The 21,455-nt window shown below is 47.1% G+C and overlaps 1 protein-coding gene across 1 annotated transcript in view; it reads right to left on the reverse strand.

Annotated features, from left to right (window-relative positions):
- Window positions 1–3,301: 3,301 nt before the first annotated feature.
- Window positions 3,302–21,455, reverse strand: part of CAP2 (cyclase associated actin cytoskeleton regulatory protein 2) — a 154,942-nt gene continuing 136,788 nt past the window's right edge. Inside the window, exons 8-13 of the mRNA XM_004593130.3 lie at window positions 19,928–20,120; window positions 18,555–18,727; window positions 17,365–17,488; window positions 17,191–17,273; window positions 6,817–6,957; window positions 3,302–3,633 (exon numbers count right to left, since the gene is read on the reverse strand). Of these exons, the coding sequence (XP_004593187.2) occupies window positions 3,550–3,633; window positions 6,817–6,957; window positions 17,191–17,273; window positions 17,365–17,488; window positions 18,555–18,727; window positions 19,928–20,120 (798 nt within the window). The 3' untranslated portion in view covers window positions 3,302–3,549. The remainder of the gene's footprint in view (window positions 3,634–6,816; window positions 6,958–17,190; window positions 17,274–17,364; window positions 17,489–18,554; window positions 18,728–19,927; window positions 20,121–21,455) is intronic.

The raw sequence follows: 21,455 nt of genomic DNA on the forward strand, positions 1-21,455 counted from the left end.
TTATTTGTGAAGGGACCAAGTGAGCAGGGAAAGAAGAGGGAAGAGGAAAGCACCTCCCGAGAGAAAGCCAGGAGGTGGGGTGCCTCTCCAAAGGAGAGAGGGAGAGACCCCAAAGGTTTGAAGAATGGTCTTGGGATTTTAAGCCTTCCCTTGACCTATCCTTGTTGGGCAGGAACTTACAGACCCCCCATTGGTGGTCTCTTAACCAGTTAGGAAGTGGGTGGGCAATGCTTATGCCATCCACTTGAGGTGTGGCCAATATTTCAGCAGGCTTGGACTGTCTCAGACCCGCCTCTTGGGATCCCACATCCTACTTCTGCAGGGATAAAGGACAATGATGTCTTTTAGCTACTTTCTTCTGAAACAGGGCATCATTCAAGTAAAGGAGACCCTGGAGGTGTGGGATCCACGGAGTGGATGGTCTGGGTCATCCAAGTTGCTGTGATGGAAGTTGCTCATCATACAAGGTTGCATGTTCGGAGATCATATGGAGTCTGAAGACCCCTAATAGGGATCAAAGAACACAAGACAATAGAAGGTACAGGATCCCAATATAATGGACTTTTGAATACTATTCCCATTAAAAACTTACAAAAGAAACTAAGGGCTTCTGCTCTGGCCAAGAGATGTTGTCCTCAAGTGTGAGTGATATTTTTGGATTGTAGCCTTGTGATATGCAAGTCCTGCCCATGGAGCCAACATTTTGGTTGCTAAACTTATTTGGCAAGTGCCTTTCTGAAAAGCAGTTCCAAATGCTCAGGTTGGTTCTGTAGAATATGGTTGATTGGGAGTGCTGACACCAGGGTGTAGGATCAATATCTACCGCAGGGGAAAAGAGTCTTGCACATCAGTGGGCAAGACTATGCATATAAGGACCTTCACCAATATGCCTCACCCCAGTGAAGCAGCAGGTGTCTCAGGAATAACAAGAGAAGGCTGGTGAAAGTGGAGATCTCTTAAGTGCAAGTCAATGCTGGGTGAAGTATCATTCAAGAAGCTGGCCAGAAATGCCTTGTACAGTTACCTTATGAGAGGATCTCGGCCCAGGAGAGAAAGGTAAGGCAAAAAATCGAGCTAATAAGAAATTGACCTGAGATCCCACCATCAGGGAGACCCAAGGTATGAACCCAGGTGGTGGGAGCCTGGGTAGGAGACCCCAGGACCCATTACTGGGGGTTCTGGTCAGCAAACCCCAGCTTACTCTGGAGCTGGGGGCAGTCTGATTTCCAATGGGATGAAGTGGACATCTTGAAGAATAAATAAATAAAACTGTATGTCTTTCTTGCCTGTTTCATAGATAAGGAGCAGTTAGAATCAACTACTTAGGATGTCAAGACGCTTTGCTATGAAAGAAAGACCATCAGTAGCAAATTGTCTAAAGGCCTAGGATTATCCAATGGGAGGTTTTCAAGACAAAAAAGATGCCTTTGGAATTACAGTTTTCATCCTGTAACACTGCAAAGAGATCAAGGGGATCATGAGGGCTTCATTTTGACTTTTAGTGAATGTACGTGACATGCAATTCTGCTAGGTATGCTAATTCGTTGACAGTATTTGTTAGGTTACAACATGGGTAACATTGGAGTTTGGCAAGGTGCAAGAGCAAGGCTTGTGGGAAAGTCAGCGTTGCCTTTGGTAACTTCATAAATTGTCCGAGTTTTTTCAACAAATTCAACCTGTTCTTAAGTCACATATGTAAGTGGTTCAAATAACTAGTTGAACTTTAAGGTCAGAGTTTCAGTATCTCAGGTGAGACCTTTTTGAAGGCTGATGTCAAGTTCAAAACCAGCTGACACAGTCTAGGAATTCCAAGTGGACTTGTTTTTCAATATAGAACTGTGTATATTTAATATGTACTTTAGTTCACTTTTGCTTCTAATTTTTTATAATTTTGTTGTTACTTATCTTTATTATAATTAATGATCCATAATATAGTATATATAATTATAAAATCATTTATTTTCGGGGATGTTTACATTGACAGGCATCTATGAAGGGGATTCTGTGAGTAAAGAGGTCTCAACTATAGAACCAGATTCCAGCATTCCACCTGCAAATGGCTTTACTGCTATCCACCTTGAAGAAGACAGCCTTCAGGGAAGTGGTTGCCACGCTGCATAAATCCTAATTCAGCCATGGAAGGCTCAGCTATGTTGGCTGAAGCTGATTATGAGCAAGGGCAAATGAGTGATATCTTCACCCCTCCAAAGAAAGTTACTCCAGATTTCATCACAGCGTTTAAACAATTAGAATTGTACTTTATTTCAGAATAAGTTTACGTTTCAAAAAACGGTATTTACTAAAGCCACAACATTATTCCTACAGACAAAACGTTTATAGCAAAACCTTGGTACGTGAGCATGAGTCATTTGAATACTATCCAGAGAGAGAAGAGATTTAAAAAGTGGAAATGATGTATTCCAAAGGCTGTCATAGGCACAATATATATGCTTGTATTGGTTTCCGCAAGCATTATACTATATGTTATTAAATGTGATCCAAGAAGTTGTAGATTCTTCAGCACTATGTACTGAGAAGGTACAAAGAAATACCATAGTCACTCCTAGGCTGAAAAAGCAGGTCCTCCCAAGACTAAAAAGAGGAGCAGTAAGCCAAGACAACATAAAATTCCTTGTCATTGCATGTAATACACCTATGGCTTTTTTGTGTTCACTTTTGAGACTGGTTAGCAAGTCTGGTGAGTGGAAAAGAAAAACAAATGAGTCTCTAATGCAACATTCAAGGCATCATTTCAAGGCATCTGATATTGAACAGTTTCAAAAAGTAGAGACCCCAAAGTGAGCTTGACCTTAGCGAGGTATTATATAGCAAAGAAACCACTTCCTTTCCTGTATCTTTTGGCATCATCAGAATCATTAAACAGAAGAGTGAGAGTTCCCAAGTGTCATGGTGGAAAAATACATAGGATGAATAATAGAATTTACTGTATCTTTTTTTTTTTTTTTTGAATAATGGTAAAGGATATGGGTCTTTCAAGGACCAAGAAAGTGAATGTGGTCTTGAGATCTAAACTTTCTTAGGTCTTTTTTTTTTAAAATTGGGTTAAAATGTGTTCATGCCAAGCGTATCTGCACTGATAAAGCTGAATATATGGTTAAAAATAAGGAAAACAACTATACGTTTCTCAGGGCATACTACAACTACGTCATCTTGAAAATCTCCAAAAGGTAGAAATGTACACCTCAGATACACTCTTTGTCCACTAGCACATCAATGCAGAGGTCAAAGTGAATCATGCAGCTCTTCCTGTCAGTTCCCGGGTTAACGGCAAGACGGGAACAAAATTCTGCTTCCTTTAAACCCTCAGTGATCACAGCCGTCATGTGGAACTACAATCACACACAAACGCAAACCATGAAGAAATGCTAAAGATTTCAAAAGACCCACAAAGGCGTGCTAGACACGAGCTGCGCCGGAGGCCCCAAACCACAGCCACTTCTAGCTCCTTAATGCTGCTTTGCTCGTCCACTTAGTGGGGAAAGGGGGAGGGGTGGATTTTCAGGTGAAGCAGCTCTTTCTCCCTGAAGGTCAGCCCATAATTTCGGCAGGTTCAGTGACCAACTTGGAACCATCCCACGATGTCTTGAACTGTTCCGGAACGGGAAATTCCCTCTGCAAGAACAACAAAGAAATTGACACCGAGGGTTCCCTCTGCAAACAGATGGAAGGCGGATGAGGGCCACACGATGGGAGGGACACAGGACAGAGCCCAAATGTGCCTCTTGGAGAGGTGTTAGCCACCCAGAGACGCGCATCTCAGTGAGCGCATGCCAGCATTGTCTTAAAGCCTCCAGCCACAGAGAACCAGGCAGGCTTCTAAACTACTGGGCACCTGCGCAAGCGCACACCCCTCCACCCGAAAAACACCTAGGCCGTCTCTCCTACTCTCTTCTCCTCACAAATCTTCACCATGCCCAGGGGCCAACCTGTCATCTCTGTGTCAGACCCAGCTGGGAATGCCAATCTGAGAGCGTGGCGAGGCTTTCTATTGCAATCGGTGCCTTCCTGTTGGTGAATTACGATCAGGGAGATGTGCCGAAAGTTGTGTATACATCTGTTAACCCCTCACCTTATCATCTCTACTCCCCTCACTTCCCACTGGAACACACACACACACACATACACACACACTCACACTGTGCCCTCTATACACAGCCAAATGACAAATACAGAATAGCCCGCCTGGAAGCAGTCTGGTCTATTTTCCTTCCCCAGGGAATGACTCCCCAGTAATTCTGGAAGAGAACTGAACTCAAGCACTGGCCCCGGCTTGTGGAAATCCTGTGTGTCCACGAAGCGTCCCATCGTGAGACGCTTCCATGAAATCTACACGAACTTGTCTTGCTGGACTAGGTCAGTTTGGTGTGTTCCTTTCGCAGGCAGTCATTTGTTTATTTAAAAGGGAAAGCCCCTGTTGAGTCATGAATTCTCCCGGAGTGACACAGCTTAACAAGCTGATGCACACGTGCGTGAGCCGAGCCACTGTCCCTCTCGGGGCCTCCGCGAGGAGAACACTCCAGTGCGAGGGCTTCTCTGTGATGGTCGCACGCTGCAGCTGCTCCCAGTCGTTCTGGCAGGGAGGAGGTGATGGTACTGTGACAGTGGATATTCTCCTGGAGGCTGACATCTTTCAGGATTCACCATTGCCACATCTGGCTGCCAAGGGCAGGTCCTCCATTGTGGCTCCCTACCTCTCTGCCTTGGAACGCACGGAGAGGGCCAACACCTGAGGCTACGGGGTGATGTTGGCATCAGAGCTCTAGTTCTGTACATCAGAAGCACATGGGAAGTCCCACGCCCAGAGAGCCTAAGTTCATTAGTCTAGAAGGCTCACCCATACCCCACTGCTCTTCTGAGAAGATCCCATCTCCATGCAGTGGAACCTTCCGCTCAAACAGCTGCAAAGGCCAGCGATCACCCCGAGTTTTTGCTACCCAACCCAGAGGCTGTTTGGATTGTCTTTTGTTCTTCAGTGATATATATTTGTGTGTGTGTGTGGGGGGGCTGCATGGGGGATGAGAAGGACTTTTCCTAGCCTCAGATCAGACTGCCTAGACATCTGGTGGAGACGCATGACCCACTGCTAGCAAAAATTTGTGTTTTAAACAGAAATGATGGGGTTGGTGCTGTGCCACAGCGAGTTAAGCCGCTGCTTGTAATGTGGCTATCCCACATAAGGCCGATTCTTGTCTCTATTGTTCCACTTCTTTTTTTTTTTTAAGATTTATTTGTTTTTCTTGCAAAATCATATCTACAGAGAGGAGGAGAGACAGAGAAGAAGATCTCCTGTCCATTGGTCTCCTCCCCAAGTGACCACAACAGTCAGAGCTGCATCGATCTGATGCCAGAAGCCAGGAGCTTCTTCCCAGTCTCCCATGTGGGTTCAGGAACCCAAGGCTTTGGGCTGTCCTCTGCTGCTTTCCCAGGTCACAAGCAGGGAACTGGATGGGAAGCAGGGCAGCTGGGATTAGAATTGGCACCCATATGGTATCCCAGTGCATTCAAGGCGAGGACTTTAGCTGCTAGGCCACCATGACGGGCCCTGCTCCACTTCTGATCCAGCTTCCTGCAGATGCACCTTGGAAGGTAGTAGGGGTTGGCACAAGTGCCTGGATTCCTGCCACCCACCAAGGAGAGCCAGATGGAGTTCCAGGCTACTGACTTTAGCCTGGCCAAGCTTCCAGCTATTGGTGTCATCTCTGCCTATCTCTTTTCCCTCCCCCCCAGCTCTATCACTCCACCTTTCAAATAAACAAGTCAATAAATCTTTAGGAATTACACATATGATGAGTTCTGTGCTGCAGTATGTAGTGCGCAGCTGGAGAGAGCTGAGGAGCTTAAGAGTGGAGAAACCACGTTAGCAGTCATGGCAACTGCGTTAGGGGCTCAACCTGCATGTACACTCCAGAGGATGACGGGACCCCTCTTCTAAAGCCATGCCGCTGAGTTACTCTTCTCGTCTCTCCGTAGTCCCCTGCACAGTTAGGCTTGGAGGGCATTCTGGCTGTATTCATTTGCTTCCAAGAAGCGCTGACTAGCAGGTAGCAGTAACCTGCTTCTGAGCCGCAAATAGCAAAACCACCACACTTCACAATCAGAGGTACCTGACTACAGACAAGCCCTTTTGGTATATGTAAGGACATCTGCCTGTTTCCTTAGGAAGCTTCGCTGTCGGGGCAGAGCAGAGGAGTCAATGAATGCTGCAAAACCCACTGAGGCTGGTGTTTAGTGGAAGGGTGTTGCACGGACACATAGCGTTAGCATAACCTGGGATGCCTGTAAGAAATCCAGGTTCCTGGGCCTCACCCCAAAGCTCCTGAACACAGCTGGGGCAGGGTTTGGAAGCAGGCATTTTCATCCAGCCTGCCAGCTGGTTCTTAACCTGGGTTTGAGATTCAGTCTCTAGCCCATCTCCACTAATAGGTCTGCTTGGAAGTCATCCTCTCTTCTTGCTTCCCCTGAAGTACTTCTTTCCTGTTTACCTGCATCAGGCCCATGTTCAATATTTGGTCGTACACAATGGAAATTCAGATGCACGCTGTGCTGTCTGAGGGAAGCTGATCCATTAAAGTAATTGTTGGTCGGCGGCCTTGAGACGCCCTGGTTCAGGAGCGAGTGTGGTCAGGAAGCAAGAGGAGAGGAGAGATGTGGAAGACAGACTCCTGTGTTCTTTTCCTGCCTGAGAGTCAGGCTGCATGAACCAATGAGGAGGAAGCTGATGAACCAATCTCTCAGAATGTTAATAATGAAGGTTCAGAAAAAAAAAATTCTTGCAGCCTTTGGAAAGGTACTTACATAATCACCATCCTGAGGGACCAGGATGTTCATCTCGGAGGATGTGGCGCTCACGATCTCACAGTCTAATGCATCCTCACTAAGGTATATGTGGCAACCTTCTGTCTTATTAATGGAAATGGTTGGCACTCTCCCCATCACCTGAAATATAAAAAAATACATACGCACATACATACATGTATATGGGATCAAACCAAAGAAACAGAAATCATGATGCCCCCAAATACATGCAATCTAGATCCTTCTTGGAGCTAGCTTAGCTTCAACCACCATTAAGAATCTACTGGGGGCCCGGCACAGTGGCCTAGCGGCTAAAGTCCTCGCCTTGAAAGCCCCGGGATCCCATATGGGCGCCGGTTCTAATCCCGGCAGCTCCACTTCCCATCCAGCTCCCTGCTTGTGGCCTGGGAAAGCAGTCGAGGACGGCCCAATGCTTTGGGACCCTGCACCCGCGTGGGAGACCTGGAAGAGGTTCCAGGTTCCCGGCATCGGATTGGCGCATACCGGCCTGTTGCGGCTCACTTGGGGAGTGAAACATCGGATGGAAGATCTTCCTCTCTGTCTCTCCTCCTCTCTGTATATCCGGCTTTCCAATAATAATAACATCTTTAAAAAAAAAAAAAGAATCTACTGGAAAAAAAAAAAGTTTCAACTCTCCTGTAAAAGATAAAGAACAGTTCTCTTAAAAAAAAAAAAAAAAAGAATCTCCTGGATGCTTCAGCTGTAAGCAACTGCCTAGATTGCAATGTACTTAGGCAATGTACTTATGCTGTGCCAGCACAGATACCTATTCTATTTTTTTTAAGATATGTGAGGGGACATGTCAGCAGACAGTATCTGGGGACCCTCATGCCAGTGTGCGTAGGCCATGGGTAGACAGGTGGGACTCCAGGTTAACATGGCACACTGCTGGATTACTGGGTTTCAGAATATGTGCACTTGTGGGCATGGGAGGCTATGGATAGCTGAGAAAAGCAGGTTGAGGGATATGTGGGAGGGAAGACTGCTGAAGGAGAACATGATAGCTGAGGGGTGATTTGTGGCGGACTTCTACCAACCAGGCTACTGCACTTGCAGGTAAACGAGGGGGCTGAGACCGGGTTGTTTAAAGGATAGAAACGAGAAGATCTTTGGTATCAAACCAATATACCCGTCCACGTGGGAGACCTGAGCTGGGCTAGTTGGTATCAACCACTGCCTATCAGCATGCACAGAAGCCATGGAAGTGGGGTACAGGCCAGGGCTTGACCATAGTACCCACCAGTGAGCGTTAGGGCAGAGGGTGGACTGCACCAGACTAGGCCATGACACTAACCAGCTCACAAGAGAAATGGGTCTGGGAGTAGATTCTGTGGCTATCTTGGGCTCACCTCTGTGAGACTGCCATACCAGCTGGTTTGCTTGAGGGCTGGGGTGGTGATAGGCTGAGCTAGGCATGACCATGGAACTCACCAACACTGATGAGTACTGGGGATGGGAACAGGCTGGTCTGTTTCAGATGCAACACCTGCAGGCACACCTGAGAATTGGGTATGGGGCACACCAGGCCACAACATCCACCAGTAAATACAAAGGCTGAGACTGGGAGGTAGACTGTGCTGGGTAAGAGTCAGCACCCACTGGCAAGTATGAGACCTGGGTCTGGGAGTGGGCCTGGGTCAGGCGGAGGGGGGAACTTGAGAAACTCGACTGGTGGGCTGTCACTCCCTCTGGTGAACACATGAGTCAGGACTGGATGTGGGTCAGGCTGGGCAGGACTGCTTCACTTGTTGGCAGGTGTGTGGGTTGGTTCTGGTGGAGGTGGAGGGAGGAGTGGATCAGACAGGGCCAGACGGAGTTGGGCCATGTTGAGCTAGGCTAGACTATCACACATATTGGTTTGCATGAGAGCCAGGGATGGGAACAGGCTGAGAGGGTTAGGCTGCTACACCCACCAGCGAGAGTTAGGACCAGTGGCAGTGGGGAGGGCAGGTAGGGCCAGGCCACGCCAGGCCAGGCTGAAGCATTTGATGGCAAAGGCCAAGTTGGTTGATGGGCTATGCTGGGCCAAGTCAGAGCAACCATGGCATGTGCAGGATCCTTGACTGGAGTGAGTACAACTGATTGGGGAGCTAAAGTGACATCCTGGCGGTGGTGAGGATCCCACTGGTGAGCATGAGAGCTGGAATTAGGGCAGTGAACTGGGCTTCACATGGCTACAGCATCCCTTAGCATGGGTATGGACTGGGTCTGGGTTGTGCCAGACTCAGCTAGGTTCTAGCACCTGCTGGTGCTCACTAGAGCCAGGATGGATGTAGCACCTGTTGAACCATGCAAAGCTAGGTCTGAGGGTAGACCATGAAGGGCTGGGTTGTAGCACCCAACAGTAAGAGCCAGAGTGGGTGCTGACTGGTCAGGCAAGACCACTGTAGCTGCCAGAATAGGTGGGCCAAGCACCCACCAGAGTATGTAAGATCTGCCACTGGGAGACGATCTGATAGAGGAGCTTGGGGAACTCCTCTGGTGGGACATAGTTCCTGCAGGTGAGTGCAGGAACCAAGGCTAGGAGCCTGCTCAAACCAAACCATGTATACACAGGCATACATGTGGGTCAGGTCATGCTTGGCCAATTTATAGCACCCACTGGCAGATGTGAGAACCAGGTTGAGGTGCAGGACAAGTTAGGTTGGGCCAGAACACCAGGCAGTTCACATTAGTGCTGGGACTGGGGGCTAGCGGGGCTGGGCTAGGCATAGGCACCCATGAACATGAGCTTGAACTTGGGGCAGCCTGGCCCAGTTCAGACTGCAGCACCAGCTGGTGAATGCTGTGGTCAGGCGGGCCACGCCAGACTGGGCCACAGCTCCTACCAGCACATGTAACCTGGGATGGGGAGTGAGTCTAGTAGGGGAGCTATGGGGGTTCCCCTGATAGGTCACTCTTTCCATTTTTAAGCCTGAGAGCCAGGACCGGTGGCAGATCAGGCTGGATACCACTGCAATGTCCACTGGCCTGCGCATGTGCTGGGTTAGGGGGAGAGACAGGCTGGGCTAAGCTAGTGCACGCATGAGCCAGAGTTAAGTGCTGGCTGTTTGGGTTTTGCCACAGTTTCAGTTCCAAGTGATGGGACTGGGAGCAAGTTCTGTCAGGCTAGACCACAGAACCACATGGAAAGTTCAAGATCTGGTGCTGGGAAGGGGTCCAGTAGGGAAATTGTGGGTACCTCTCTGATGGGTGGCAGCTCCTACTGGTGAGCATGAGAACCAGGGTTGGATAGTGGGGTTAGTAGGGCTGAGCTATCCTCCAATACCCATCGATGTGTATCAGAGCCAAACGGGATGTGGGACGAACTGCACATGCTGGCAGGCACAAGATTCAGGGCTCAGGATGGGCCTGGTGGGTGTTATTAGAGACTTCCCCAACTAGCTGTAGTTTCCGCTGTTGAGGTTACCTTTGGTGATGTTTCTTTGGGGACTCCCCCAAGTGGATCTCTGGCCTCAGAATTCTAACCGTGGTGATTATCACAGGATCTGTGATCTGTGTGTCAGAATTGGGTCTCCACAGTTGTTGAGGCCTGCGCAGTGGACCCCATGCCCAGATGTTCATGGGGGATATGACAACCAGTTCACTGAGGCCTGCAGAGGATGATTAGTACCATGGAGGGCAGAGTAAATTAGACAGCTCTCCCAGTCAAGCTTGACAGAGTATTTGGGGGAATCGAGACTCTAACATAGACTATGTCAGCCAATGGACCTTGGAAGGATTTCCTCAACCTTGGAGCAATGAAATCAACAGCATTTCACAGCTATCAAAACACTTGTCCTCAGAACATGCTGGACAACAGAAACCCGGGCTTGAAATCGGGTGGCCGTCCCCCGTTCCTGGGTACTGATGCAGTAGGACTGATGGGAGTGGCCCTCTCTCCTTCTTTGGAGGCAGTTGTCTTATCTACTTCCTTGACCCTCCCTACCCTAACTGGTGGTCCACACAGGCATGCATGCTTATCATCTATGTAAACATAATACATTTACCATAAAAAAATGAGTTAAATAAAATAGAACAAGTTTGAAAAATAATGTACTGGATGAGAGTTGTGAGATGGTTAACAGCAATGTCTCTACGCTGTCCAGGGTAGGTGTCATTTGGGGACAAAACGAATGGACCACACAAGGGGCTCCTGAAACCTCAGGGTCTGTTTCCAAGGCAAACTTAAGGTCCTGATTTAGAAACAGCAGCTAAATGTTCAGGAACAAAAAAAGCCTCACAAACCTGTGAGAGGATCTGAAACATATATTTGATTTCATGATAAAAGACATTAAGATACATTTGCTTTTCTTTGTGTACAAAGTTCATTCTGACCAATCTCTTCGAAACCTGCGTTCCAACAAGTGCTGTCATTTAAGATGAAGATTATTCTTCAATAAAAACTGAATAGATTGTCTCCACACTTAGGTAGGTAGGAAACACTATAATTCTTTTTACATAAGACATTGGCTGGATAAAGGTATTTCAGGCTGAAATGCAAAGCTTAAATGAGATGAGTGTCTAGGTATTTTGAGGTATATTCATTTCAGGAGCCAAAACCAGGAGCTTGGTCCAGGACACTCATTATGTAGATGAACAGGGTGGTCCACAGAGGAGGGAGATTCTTTGTATCATTCGCAAATATCTAAGGGCTATAACCGTTCTGATCCTGTTTTAAATTTCTCTTTGGACAATCAGTTTTTAGAATTTCCCCCTACTGGGGTAGTCTATCCCCTGGCTCCAGGACCACATTACAACTCTAGAATTTTCCTTCTTGTGATGGTAATGAGAGCGATAAAAACATCTCCTCTTTCACCCCAAGTGAAGGCTGAGTTGCAGCCCCAGTGAGCAAGTGCTATTGGGGGTGTAGGTGATGGGAAGAATTCCTTGTGGGAGAGTCTAGTCCGGTCACCAGATCCATACTTCTCTATTTACTGGTCCCTCCATAGAAACTGGACACGGAGTTGGAACTAAGCCCTGTTTTTTTTTTTTTTTTTAAGACAGAGGTAGTTTAAGGTCAGGTAAGCCCTGGGTTTTGTCAGAACTAAAATAATAATACACAGATCTGTACCCCATCTCAAGAATGTGTCACCAGCCACGTTTTGATCATTTTTGGATTCTTCTGCACTGTATAAGCACCATACAAAAGGGGAAGGGGGTGACTTGCTGATACATTTTAAGCGACTTCTTCATGAGATGGCAGAAAAAACAAGAAGCAAACATTCTGAGCTAATAGCATTTTGTGTGTACTTACATATTGCTGTATTTTCTTATAATGTAGAAATGCCTGGGGCTGGCATTGCAGCATAGCAGGTTAAGACATTTGCCATGATGCTGGCATTCCTACAACTGCCACTTTGAGTCCCGGCTGCTCTGCTTCCTATCTAGCTCCTGGTTAATGCGTCTGAGGGCAGCAGAGCGTGGCCCGAACACTGGGGCTTCTTTACCCGCGTGGGAAACCCAACCCTAGCTATTATAGCCATCTGGGGAGTGAAGCACTACATAGAGGATCTCGCTCTGTCTATCCCTTTCTGTGTAACTCTGACTTTCAAATAGATGAAATACATAAGAAAGAAAATAAGAAAGAAAGAAAGAAAGAAAGAAAGAAAGGGCTCATATATCTGCAAAAGCAATGGGAGAATTTTAAAAATAACCCTGGCAAGTTACAAGTTGTCATTGCCTTTTAACCAATGCCACACTGTGCATCTTCTGAGGGTGTCTTTCTTCTCTGAGGATCTGTGAACACTTCAGAGCAGATTACCCATTTTTCTTATTTTTTAAAAAAGATAATTTATTTCTGTTGGAATAGTAGATTTACACAGAGGCGGAGACAGAGAGAAAGAGAGGTCTTTCATCCACTGATTCTTCCCTAAATGGCTATAATGGCCAGAGCTGAGCCAATCCAAAGCCAGGAGCCAGGAGCTTCCTCTGGGTCTCCCACATGGGTGCAAGAGGATGGCTTTGGGCCGTCCTCGACTACTTCCCCAGACCACAAGCAGGGAAATGGATGGGAAGTGCAGCAGCCACGGCACGAACCCAGTGCCCGTATGGGATCCTGGAGCATGCCAGGTAAGGATTTGGCCACCAGGCTATCACACCTTATCACTATCCTCTGGTTCACTTTCCAAATGGCCTCAATGGCTGAAGCTGAGAAATCCGAAGCTAGGAGTCAGAAATTTCTTCACAGCTTCCCACATGTATGCAGAGTCCAAGGACTTGGGCCACCCTCTGCTGTGTTCCCAGGCCATAGGCACAAAGCTCGAACGAAAGTGGAGCAGCCAGGACACGAACTGGCACTCATATGGTACTCCTGTGCTGCTGGCTGAGACAGCTTGCGATGCCATGGACCCAGCCTCTCCACCTAAATTTTTAAAAAAACTCCTCAGTGGCTGCTTTAGGGTCTCCTCTCTCTGGCCGTCTGTACTCTTTCCCTAAGAGATTGGCGAACAGCAGGATCACCGGATCAAATTTTACCAACTTTAGTCCATGTCCTCTCCTTCCCTTTCAATTCACCCGTTTTTCATGTACAGCTCAGAACTTGCTACTGACTGCACAGAGTGGTCCAGTGATGGCCGCATCCCAATCTGAGCGCATTCCCGTTGCCCCCCCCACCCTCCCTCGTGGCCATCTCTGCTTGCTCTGCATCTCCACCTGCAACTGCTCATCTGCTTTCTGTTTTCACTGTGTTTAGGCCCCTCTAGAAATAATTCCTTAAAGGCTTTCCGTTGGCAATGACATTCACTGGCTTGAACATCCGCTCCAGGGAAACATGATCTGTCCTTCCAGAGGCCATCTGAACCATGCAAGTCCACAGCAGTAAAAATTATGATCTAGTTCAGGCACAGAAGTCTAGGAAGACTGATAGAACACATCCATGTATGCCTACCTGAAAGCTTTGCCCGAGTGTTGCATTTAGCTCTCCTTTTCTGGGAACTAAAATCTCACGCCAGAGTTGAAGCCCTCTTTCTTAGCCTCAGCCCCATCTGCCTCCACTCTCCTGCCATGTACCTACTCTCCTGAATGTGGCATTTGCCACCACCTCTGCTCACCACATGAGGGGACAGGGTGGGTGGCTGCCTTGAGCTCTTATAAGCACATTTAATATGCATATGTTGTTTTGTGTGTTCCCCATCTACATAAATGGAAAATGGGCCCATTACCCAGTGCTTGTACTCTGTTGTTTTCAATCTTTTCCTGTTTTTATTTTTTTAAATATATGTATCTTTTGTTTTTTTTTGGAAAGGCAGATATATAGATATATATATATAGTGAAAGATCTTCCATCTGCTGGTTCACTCCACTACTGGCCACAACGGCCAGAGCTGAGCCAATCCAAAACCAGGAGACAGGAGCTTCTTTCGAGTCTCCCACATGGGTGCAGTGTCCCAAGGCTGTGGGCCATTCTCCATTACTTTCTCAGGCTACAAGCAGGGAACTGGATGGGAAGTGGAGCAGTCGGGATCAGAACCGGTGGCCATATGGGATCTTAGCGGATATAAGGTGAGGATTTAGCCACTAGGCTATCATGTCAACTCCTAACCCCCTGTTTTTTTCCTTTTAATATTTATTTACAAGGCCGACAGATGTATTGGTGAGACACAGATACAGATGAAATTAGGGGTGGAGACTGACAGCACTTCCATCTGCTGGTTCACTCTCCAGTTCCTTGCAATCGCCTGGGCTGGGCTGGGTCAGAATTGAAGCCAGGAGGCTGGCAGGACTCCAACTTCATTACTCATCACTGCTCCCTTCCCAGGGTCTGCATTAGAAAGGAGTTGGAGCTGAGATTTGATCTCAGGTACTCCAAGGAAGGACTAACCTACCACTGGTGACATCAGCATCCCATACTGGTGCCAGATCAAGTCCTGCCTGCTCCACTTTTAATCCAAATCTCTGCTAATGTGCCTGGGAAAGGCAATGGCATACACCCAAAGTGCTTGGGCTCCCACGTTCATGTGGGAGACTCGACAGAGGCTCCAGACTCCTGACTTCAGCCTGGCCCAGCAATGGAAGATTCTCTGTTTCTCCTCCTCTCTAACTCGGGCTTTCAAAATAAAATTAAAAAAAATTAAAATATTAAAAAAAAGGTATCAGTGGAGAAAAGCCCAGTAAAGTGGGCCCACATGGGAGACCTGGAAGAAGCTCCAGGTTCTTGGCTTCGGATTGACTCAGCTCTGGCTGTTGCAGTCACAGAAGATATTTCTGTCTCTCCTTCTGTCTGTAAATCTGCCTTTCCAATAAAAATAAATTTTTTTTAAAGCCCAGTACAGTAAAAAGATACTCAAAACTTGAATTCAAGTTTAACAAAACCAATTAGAAAAAGGGAGACATGAAAGAATAAGTAGCAACATGAAAAGAGGGGTGGATATTCAGTGCAGTGGGTATCTGAACACTCAAGACACCTGCATCCCACGTTGGAGGGCCTGGGTTTGAGTCCCAGCTCTGTGTCTGATTCTAGCTTCCTGCTAACGCACATTCTAGCAGGCAGCTGACGATGACTCAAGTAGTTGGGTCCGTGTGACCTACTTGGGAGAGCTAGACTGAACTCCTGGCTCCTGACTGAGACCTGGCTCAGCCTTGGCTATTGCAGGCATTTAGGGAAAGAACCAGTGGACTGAAGATTTGCCTCTCTGCTTTTAAAGTGTATATAATAAAAATTTAAAAATGAGCATGAAAAGAATATTAACCAAAGACAGAAGTTAGAGGCCCCTAAAGCTGTTGCCTGCAGTGCCGGCATCCCCTGTGAGTACTGGTTCACATCCTGGCTGTTCCACTTCTGATCCAGCTCCCTGCTAATGCCTGCGAAAAGTAGTGGAAGATGATCCAAGTTCTTGGGCTCCTGCTGCTCTTGTAGGAATCCTGCAAAAAGCTCCTGGCTTTGATGTGGTCCAGCCATGGCCACTGTGACCATCTGGAAACTGAACCAGCAGATGGAAAAAAATCTGTTTCTCCCCACTCCTCTGTAACTCTTTCAAATAAGTTGTAGCTGGCCATAAGTAAGAATTTCTTTACCTTTCATGTATTATAAAATCCCACATGCCTTTATCTTATAATTAAGAAATATGTATTTTCTTCTGTTTTGTAAATCTAATTCAAAATTCTATTATCCACAGGTGGTTATACTAATGATTTCAGCTATTCTTGGGGAAAACTTCCTTCTCCTTACCAGCCCCAATTTTCCCAGTGTGGGAGGGGTTCTCTTTGGGACAGTGGTATTATGTTGGGGCAATGAATCTCTCAACATCTTTTATTTATGCAGTGGCTGATTTGTTCCAATCACTCAACCAGTAAACATTTACTCAGTACCTGCTATGTGCAGGTACTGTGCAAAATTCTGGGGCTGCTGAGGTTGGCATTGTGTAGTAGCAGGAAAAATTGCCACCTGCAACACAAACATCTCATAGGGTGTTAGTGTCCCGGCTGTTCCACTTTTGATCCAGCTTCCTGCTAATGCACCTGGGAAAGCAACAGAAGATGGCCCAAGGGCTTGGGTCTTCACACTCAAATGGAAGACTCTGATAACTTCTTGAGTCTGGTTTCAAAGCCTGGTCCAGCACTGGCTTTTGTGACCATCTGCATTCTTGGGCTATAAAGCTTAGGCTGCTGCCCTTGAAACAGATGATGGCCCAGTCTTTGCAGCACAAAATGGAATGTGGTATAAGAAACTGAAAAGGAGGAACTAATGCAGTGTAAGCAGAAAGATAGGGGCCTGGCACAATGGCTCAGTGATTAAACCCTCCCCTTGCTCTTACCATTGTGGCCAGTAGGGGAGTGAACCAGTAGACAGGAGAGCTTTCTCTCTCTGTAAATCTGACTTTCCAATAAAAATCAAAAATTAAAAAATTTTTTTTTTTATTATTGGAAAGCCAGATATACAGAGAGGAGGAGAGACAGAGAGGAAGATCTTCCATCCGATGTTTCACTCCGCAAGTGAGCCGCAACGGGCCGATGCGCGCCAATCCGAAGCCAGAACCAGGAACCTCTTCCAGGTTTCCCACGCGGGTGCAGGGTCCCAAAGCATTGGGCCGTCCTCAACTGCTTTCCCAGGCCACAAGCAGGGGGCTGGATGGGAAGTGGAGCTGCCGGGATTAGAACTGGCGCCCATATGGGATCCCAGGGCTTTCAAGGCGAGGACTTTAGCCGCTAGGCCACACCGTCGGGCCCCCAAAATTAAAAATCTTAAAAAAATCTTTAAAAATTAAAAAAAAATCTTTAAAAAATAAAAAGTAGGAATAGTTCACACAGGAGATGGTGACACTGTCTGGGAAGAGTGGGAATGGGACACGGAGGAACAAGGGCCCCCTTGCAGGCCGAGTGCATGGTGCCTGCTGGGATGCAGCTGGCGCAGTGTGGCTGGAGGGGATTGCTCACCTGGATTTGAATATCCTTGGAGTTGATCACTTCCACGATGCCCACCACATTGTCAAACACCAGGCCAAACTTCTTACAGTTGTCTACGGGGAAAAGTCAACTCCACTCAATATACACAGCAGATTTATACAAAAGGACTCATCGTAGTAGTTTTGGAGCCAAGTTCTGCCCTACCGATTGTAATGGAGTTTATTTTCCCTTTCATCTGGAGAGTGGATTTGCTGCATTTGAAGATGTAGGCTACTTGCTTCAGCTCCGTCTCTGGAATCATCAGGTCATTCCGGTCTTCTTGGTACTCCTACAGTTAAAACACATGCGGATGTCACCTATGTGTGAGGGATATACAGAAAGCATCAGCGGCCTTCCTGTTTGTCTAACATCCTGTTTGTCTAAGCATCCTTTCTGCTTGCAGAGAACTGTCCTTGCAAAGAACTCTCTCCTTGTAGAGGAAACCCCGGGTTTTACCTTTGTTATTGCCTTGGCTGTAAATGGGCAGATGGAACCAGTGGTCGGTCGGGGCACCTTCTCAGCAGGTGTCTATACCCTGGCTCATGGCTTAGGGGCTGGAGTAGGGGCATGGCAGCTGTTTGCTGAGCCACTGATGTTGAACCTGGACTTGAATCTACAGCACCATTTGCTATGTCCCATAGGGGCTGGACACACAGGCTGAGGAAGCAGGGTCATGGTGGTGGCCTAAACCCCAGTAATTTCAGACCGACAACCTTTTTATGGATTTTGCCCTGAATCATTAGGGAGGGTCTCTACATGGGCATGGGACCCCAGCTTTCATCCACACTGGCAATATCTTTGTTCTGAATAAATAATTAGCCCTGATGGGTCTAGGGATCGGGAAAAGTGATGGTTGAATATGTCTCTGCCTCCATGAGTGGAGCTGACTAAGTAAGCATCCTATAGAAGACCAGAATGGGGCACAGTCCCTGGTTCTACAGGTTTCTCTTGCCGTCTGTTGATGTTGACAAACCAATGGAAAGAATGAAATTCACAGCAAGTAGCATGGGGATTTCCGGGGAGTAAAAAGCTCTTGAGGTTCAGTTCTGCAGGATGAGACAGGGCTCTGTGGGTGGAGCAATAGTACACTGATGCATTAGTGCCACTCTCTGGCACATTTTAAAAATGGTCATTGGCACACTTCACGTTTGCATTTTATCCCGAGGAAAAATCACTTAACATGATAAAGAATGCATATGAAGAGTGGACAACATTAAGTTTTCAGACACATTCAGAAATGTCATGGTTTCTAACTCCAGCTGGTGGGTTTTGCCCAAAGAACTCCCAGGCTTATGTCTCAGCGCTGTGTTGATAAGAGGGCGTGTGTCAGACAGCGGGGGACGGGCGGTACTCACCACTCTCCACTTCTTTCCTTCTAACTCAAACACTGGAGAGTGTTTCTGAGCGGGAAGGGATTTGGGCGAGGTAGGGCTCGGGGTGTGGCTTTTGGTTGGAGATGGAGTTTGTCCTTGAGCACGCAGGCTGGGATTCTTGTACGTCTTCTGGTCATCGGTGACATGCCGCAGCCCTGCAAGGGTAACGCATGTGGACACATTTCTTTTCAGTTCACACCTGGGGCTGTGCCCCTACTGTGTTGGGCCCACATGATGTGGGCAGCATGAGAACTTTTGGTGAGGCTATTTTCATAATTGTCTAGTCTGTGTCCCATTAGAGTTTAAGTCAACAGAAGTATTGTAAGCATTTTGGTTTTAATTCTAGGAAAATCTTTAAGGAGTTAAAAATGACAGATAAAAAATTCTGTACATAAAATAAAACAACTCCCCTCCAAATCTCAATGCACCCTAAAGCGTCTGCCCCAGAATGTTCACATGACTTACTTCTCTCATGGCTAAACCATTTGCCACACATAGCTAGAAAGGTTAGCGCATCCCGGTGAGTGTATATTGGAATACAGAATTGAACTTAGGGTTAGGAGTCCATTCTTTCTTTGCATATGACATTCAGAGGAGAGAGTGGAGGCAGCTGAGGGTTAGAGAAAAATTTGGAATTATGGGTTCTTACCACCTCAGCTCAATAGAGACATCTTACAATCAAATTCCTGTTACTTGTGCATAGACTTTTTTTTTTTTTGACACAATGATATTGCTGTTTAGAGAGACAGAAAAAAAAAAATCACCCATCCACTGGTTCACTCCCCAGCTGGCTGCAATGGGTAAGGCAGGGCCAGGCCGAAAGCTGGAGTTTCTTCCTGGCATATTAGCAGGGAGCTGGACTGGAAGTGGAGCAGCCAGGACTTGAACCAGTGCCCATACGGGATGCTGGCATTGCAGGTAGTGGCTTTACTTGCTACACTACAATGCTGGCTCCATGATCCTGATGAAGTTTAAATATTGTAAAATTAAAAGAAAAGTAGCCCTTTGTCATGAGAGCACATGGGTGGTTCACTGTGATGTGTACACAGAGCTGAGTGCTTGCCCTGCTTCTCTCCCTCCAACTTGATGCCTTGACTGTGGAAGGCAGTGCTCAGGCCTCAGGAACCGAGGCAATGAAGCAGTGCTGGGATCGAATGAGAACCCAGACTCCCTGAGGTCTTCCTGGCCCACATGGCCCACCAAGGCTGGCTGTCTGGAGAGGAACCACGCTGCAGCTGCCGCCTTCCAGGGTGCTCAGGACCCTCACTGTGGCGGTCCCCGGCAGCGGCAGGGGATGGAGGACCTGGGTCCTGGAGCCCGAGGGAGCAGGGACCCTCCAGTCCCCACCGGTTCACCTTTTGTAATTGCTTCTCCCTGGTTAAGCTGGGCAAACAAAGCTGAGCGTGATGGCGAGGAGTCCTCTTTTCTGCCTTCATTTTCAAAAAGTGGAGGTGGTCCTGGAGGAGGTGGAGGTGGAGGAGGTGGGGGGAGTCCAGGCCCCGAGGACAGCACAGAAAATGCAGATGTCGTCGTCGTTGCGACTGGACCCTGTGGGAGACAGAAGGTGAAGGAGAGAGTGGCATTGAGATGGGAGCCCCGCCTAGAACCTCATGCACTTGGGGATCGTAGTTCTGTGCAGAGGACTCCTAGCACCAAGGGGATCTGTGTGCCTTGGGAACCCACAGCAGGACTGCTAGCAGAATTTGCACAGCCAGGGGGCACTGCTGCTAACTTAGCCCAGGTCACAAGGTCATGGCCAAGACTCCGCATAGGAATGCAATTGGGCAACTGATAATGAGAAGAAAGCAACACAATGGACAAGAAGATAAACTCTTTAGGGGCACTGGAAACCAGAGTGATCAATGGTGAGACAGGTGAAACATAGTAGTGATTAGATAATTACGAGCCTTTTGGCCCAGCTAAAGACTCTCTGGAAGCCATTTTTCCAAATATGCATGCCTCAAGCTGACCCCAAGACAAGCACCATGTGTGACCTGGCTGTGTGGCAGGGCCAGGACTATAAGACAGATGGCTGTCAACCTGGGGAAATTAAAACCTTTAAAGTAAGACTTGTGTGAAGTGCACCTTTGGTCTTCAACGTGAAAGTCTAACAAGTTCAAATGGCAGTAAAAGGTGACAGGCCAGACAAGGACTATTTTAATGTTTGGAATGGATAACCCTGGCACAGAGCTTTGAACAAGTGGGTAACAAGTTTGGGAAAAAGAATACCACCTTACTTTTCTTTTTAAGGTGTACTTATCTTTATTTGAAAGGTAGATTGTTTTACACAGAGAGAAGGAGAGACAGAAAGGTCTTCCATTTACTGGATCACTCCCCAAATGGCTGCAACAGCCAGAGTTAGGCTGACTCAAAGATAGGAGCCAGAAGCTTTCTCTGGGTCTCCCAAGTGGGTGTAGCGACCCAAGGACTTGGACCATCATCTGCTGCTTTCCCAGGCTGTAAAGTAAGGAGCTGGATGGGAAGTGGAGTAGTTGGGACACGAACCAGCGCCCATGGAGGATTAGCCTATTCTGTTACCATGCCGATCTCAGTACTTTACTTTTATACCAAGGTGTGGAACTGTAAATTCTTGATAAGTAATTATAAGCTAGTTCAACTTAAAAAACAGGAAGTTGAAAAATTGAGAGTGTTGAGATGTGGTTTAGGCTCCTCTGTCTTAAATATCAGATACACAGGTAAAATACCACATAAATGCCAAATATAAATTGACAAAGTATATTCCTATTTTCTTTCTTTCTTTTTTTTTTTTTTTAAAGATTTTATTATTATTGGAAAGCCGAATATACAGAGAGGAGGAGAGACAGAGAGGAAGATCTTCCATCCGATGCTTCACTCCCCAAGTGAGCCGCAACGGGCCGGTAC

The sequence above is a fragment of the Ochotona princeps genome, chromosome 1 (genome assembly GCF_030435755.1).
Source record: "Ochotona princeps isolate mOchPri1 chromosome 1, mOchPri1.hap1, whole genome shotgun sequence".
NCBI lineage: Eukaryota > Metazoa > Chordata > Mammalia > Lagomorpha > Ochotonidae > Ochotona > Ochotona princeps.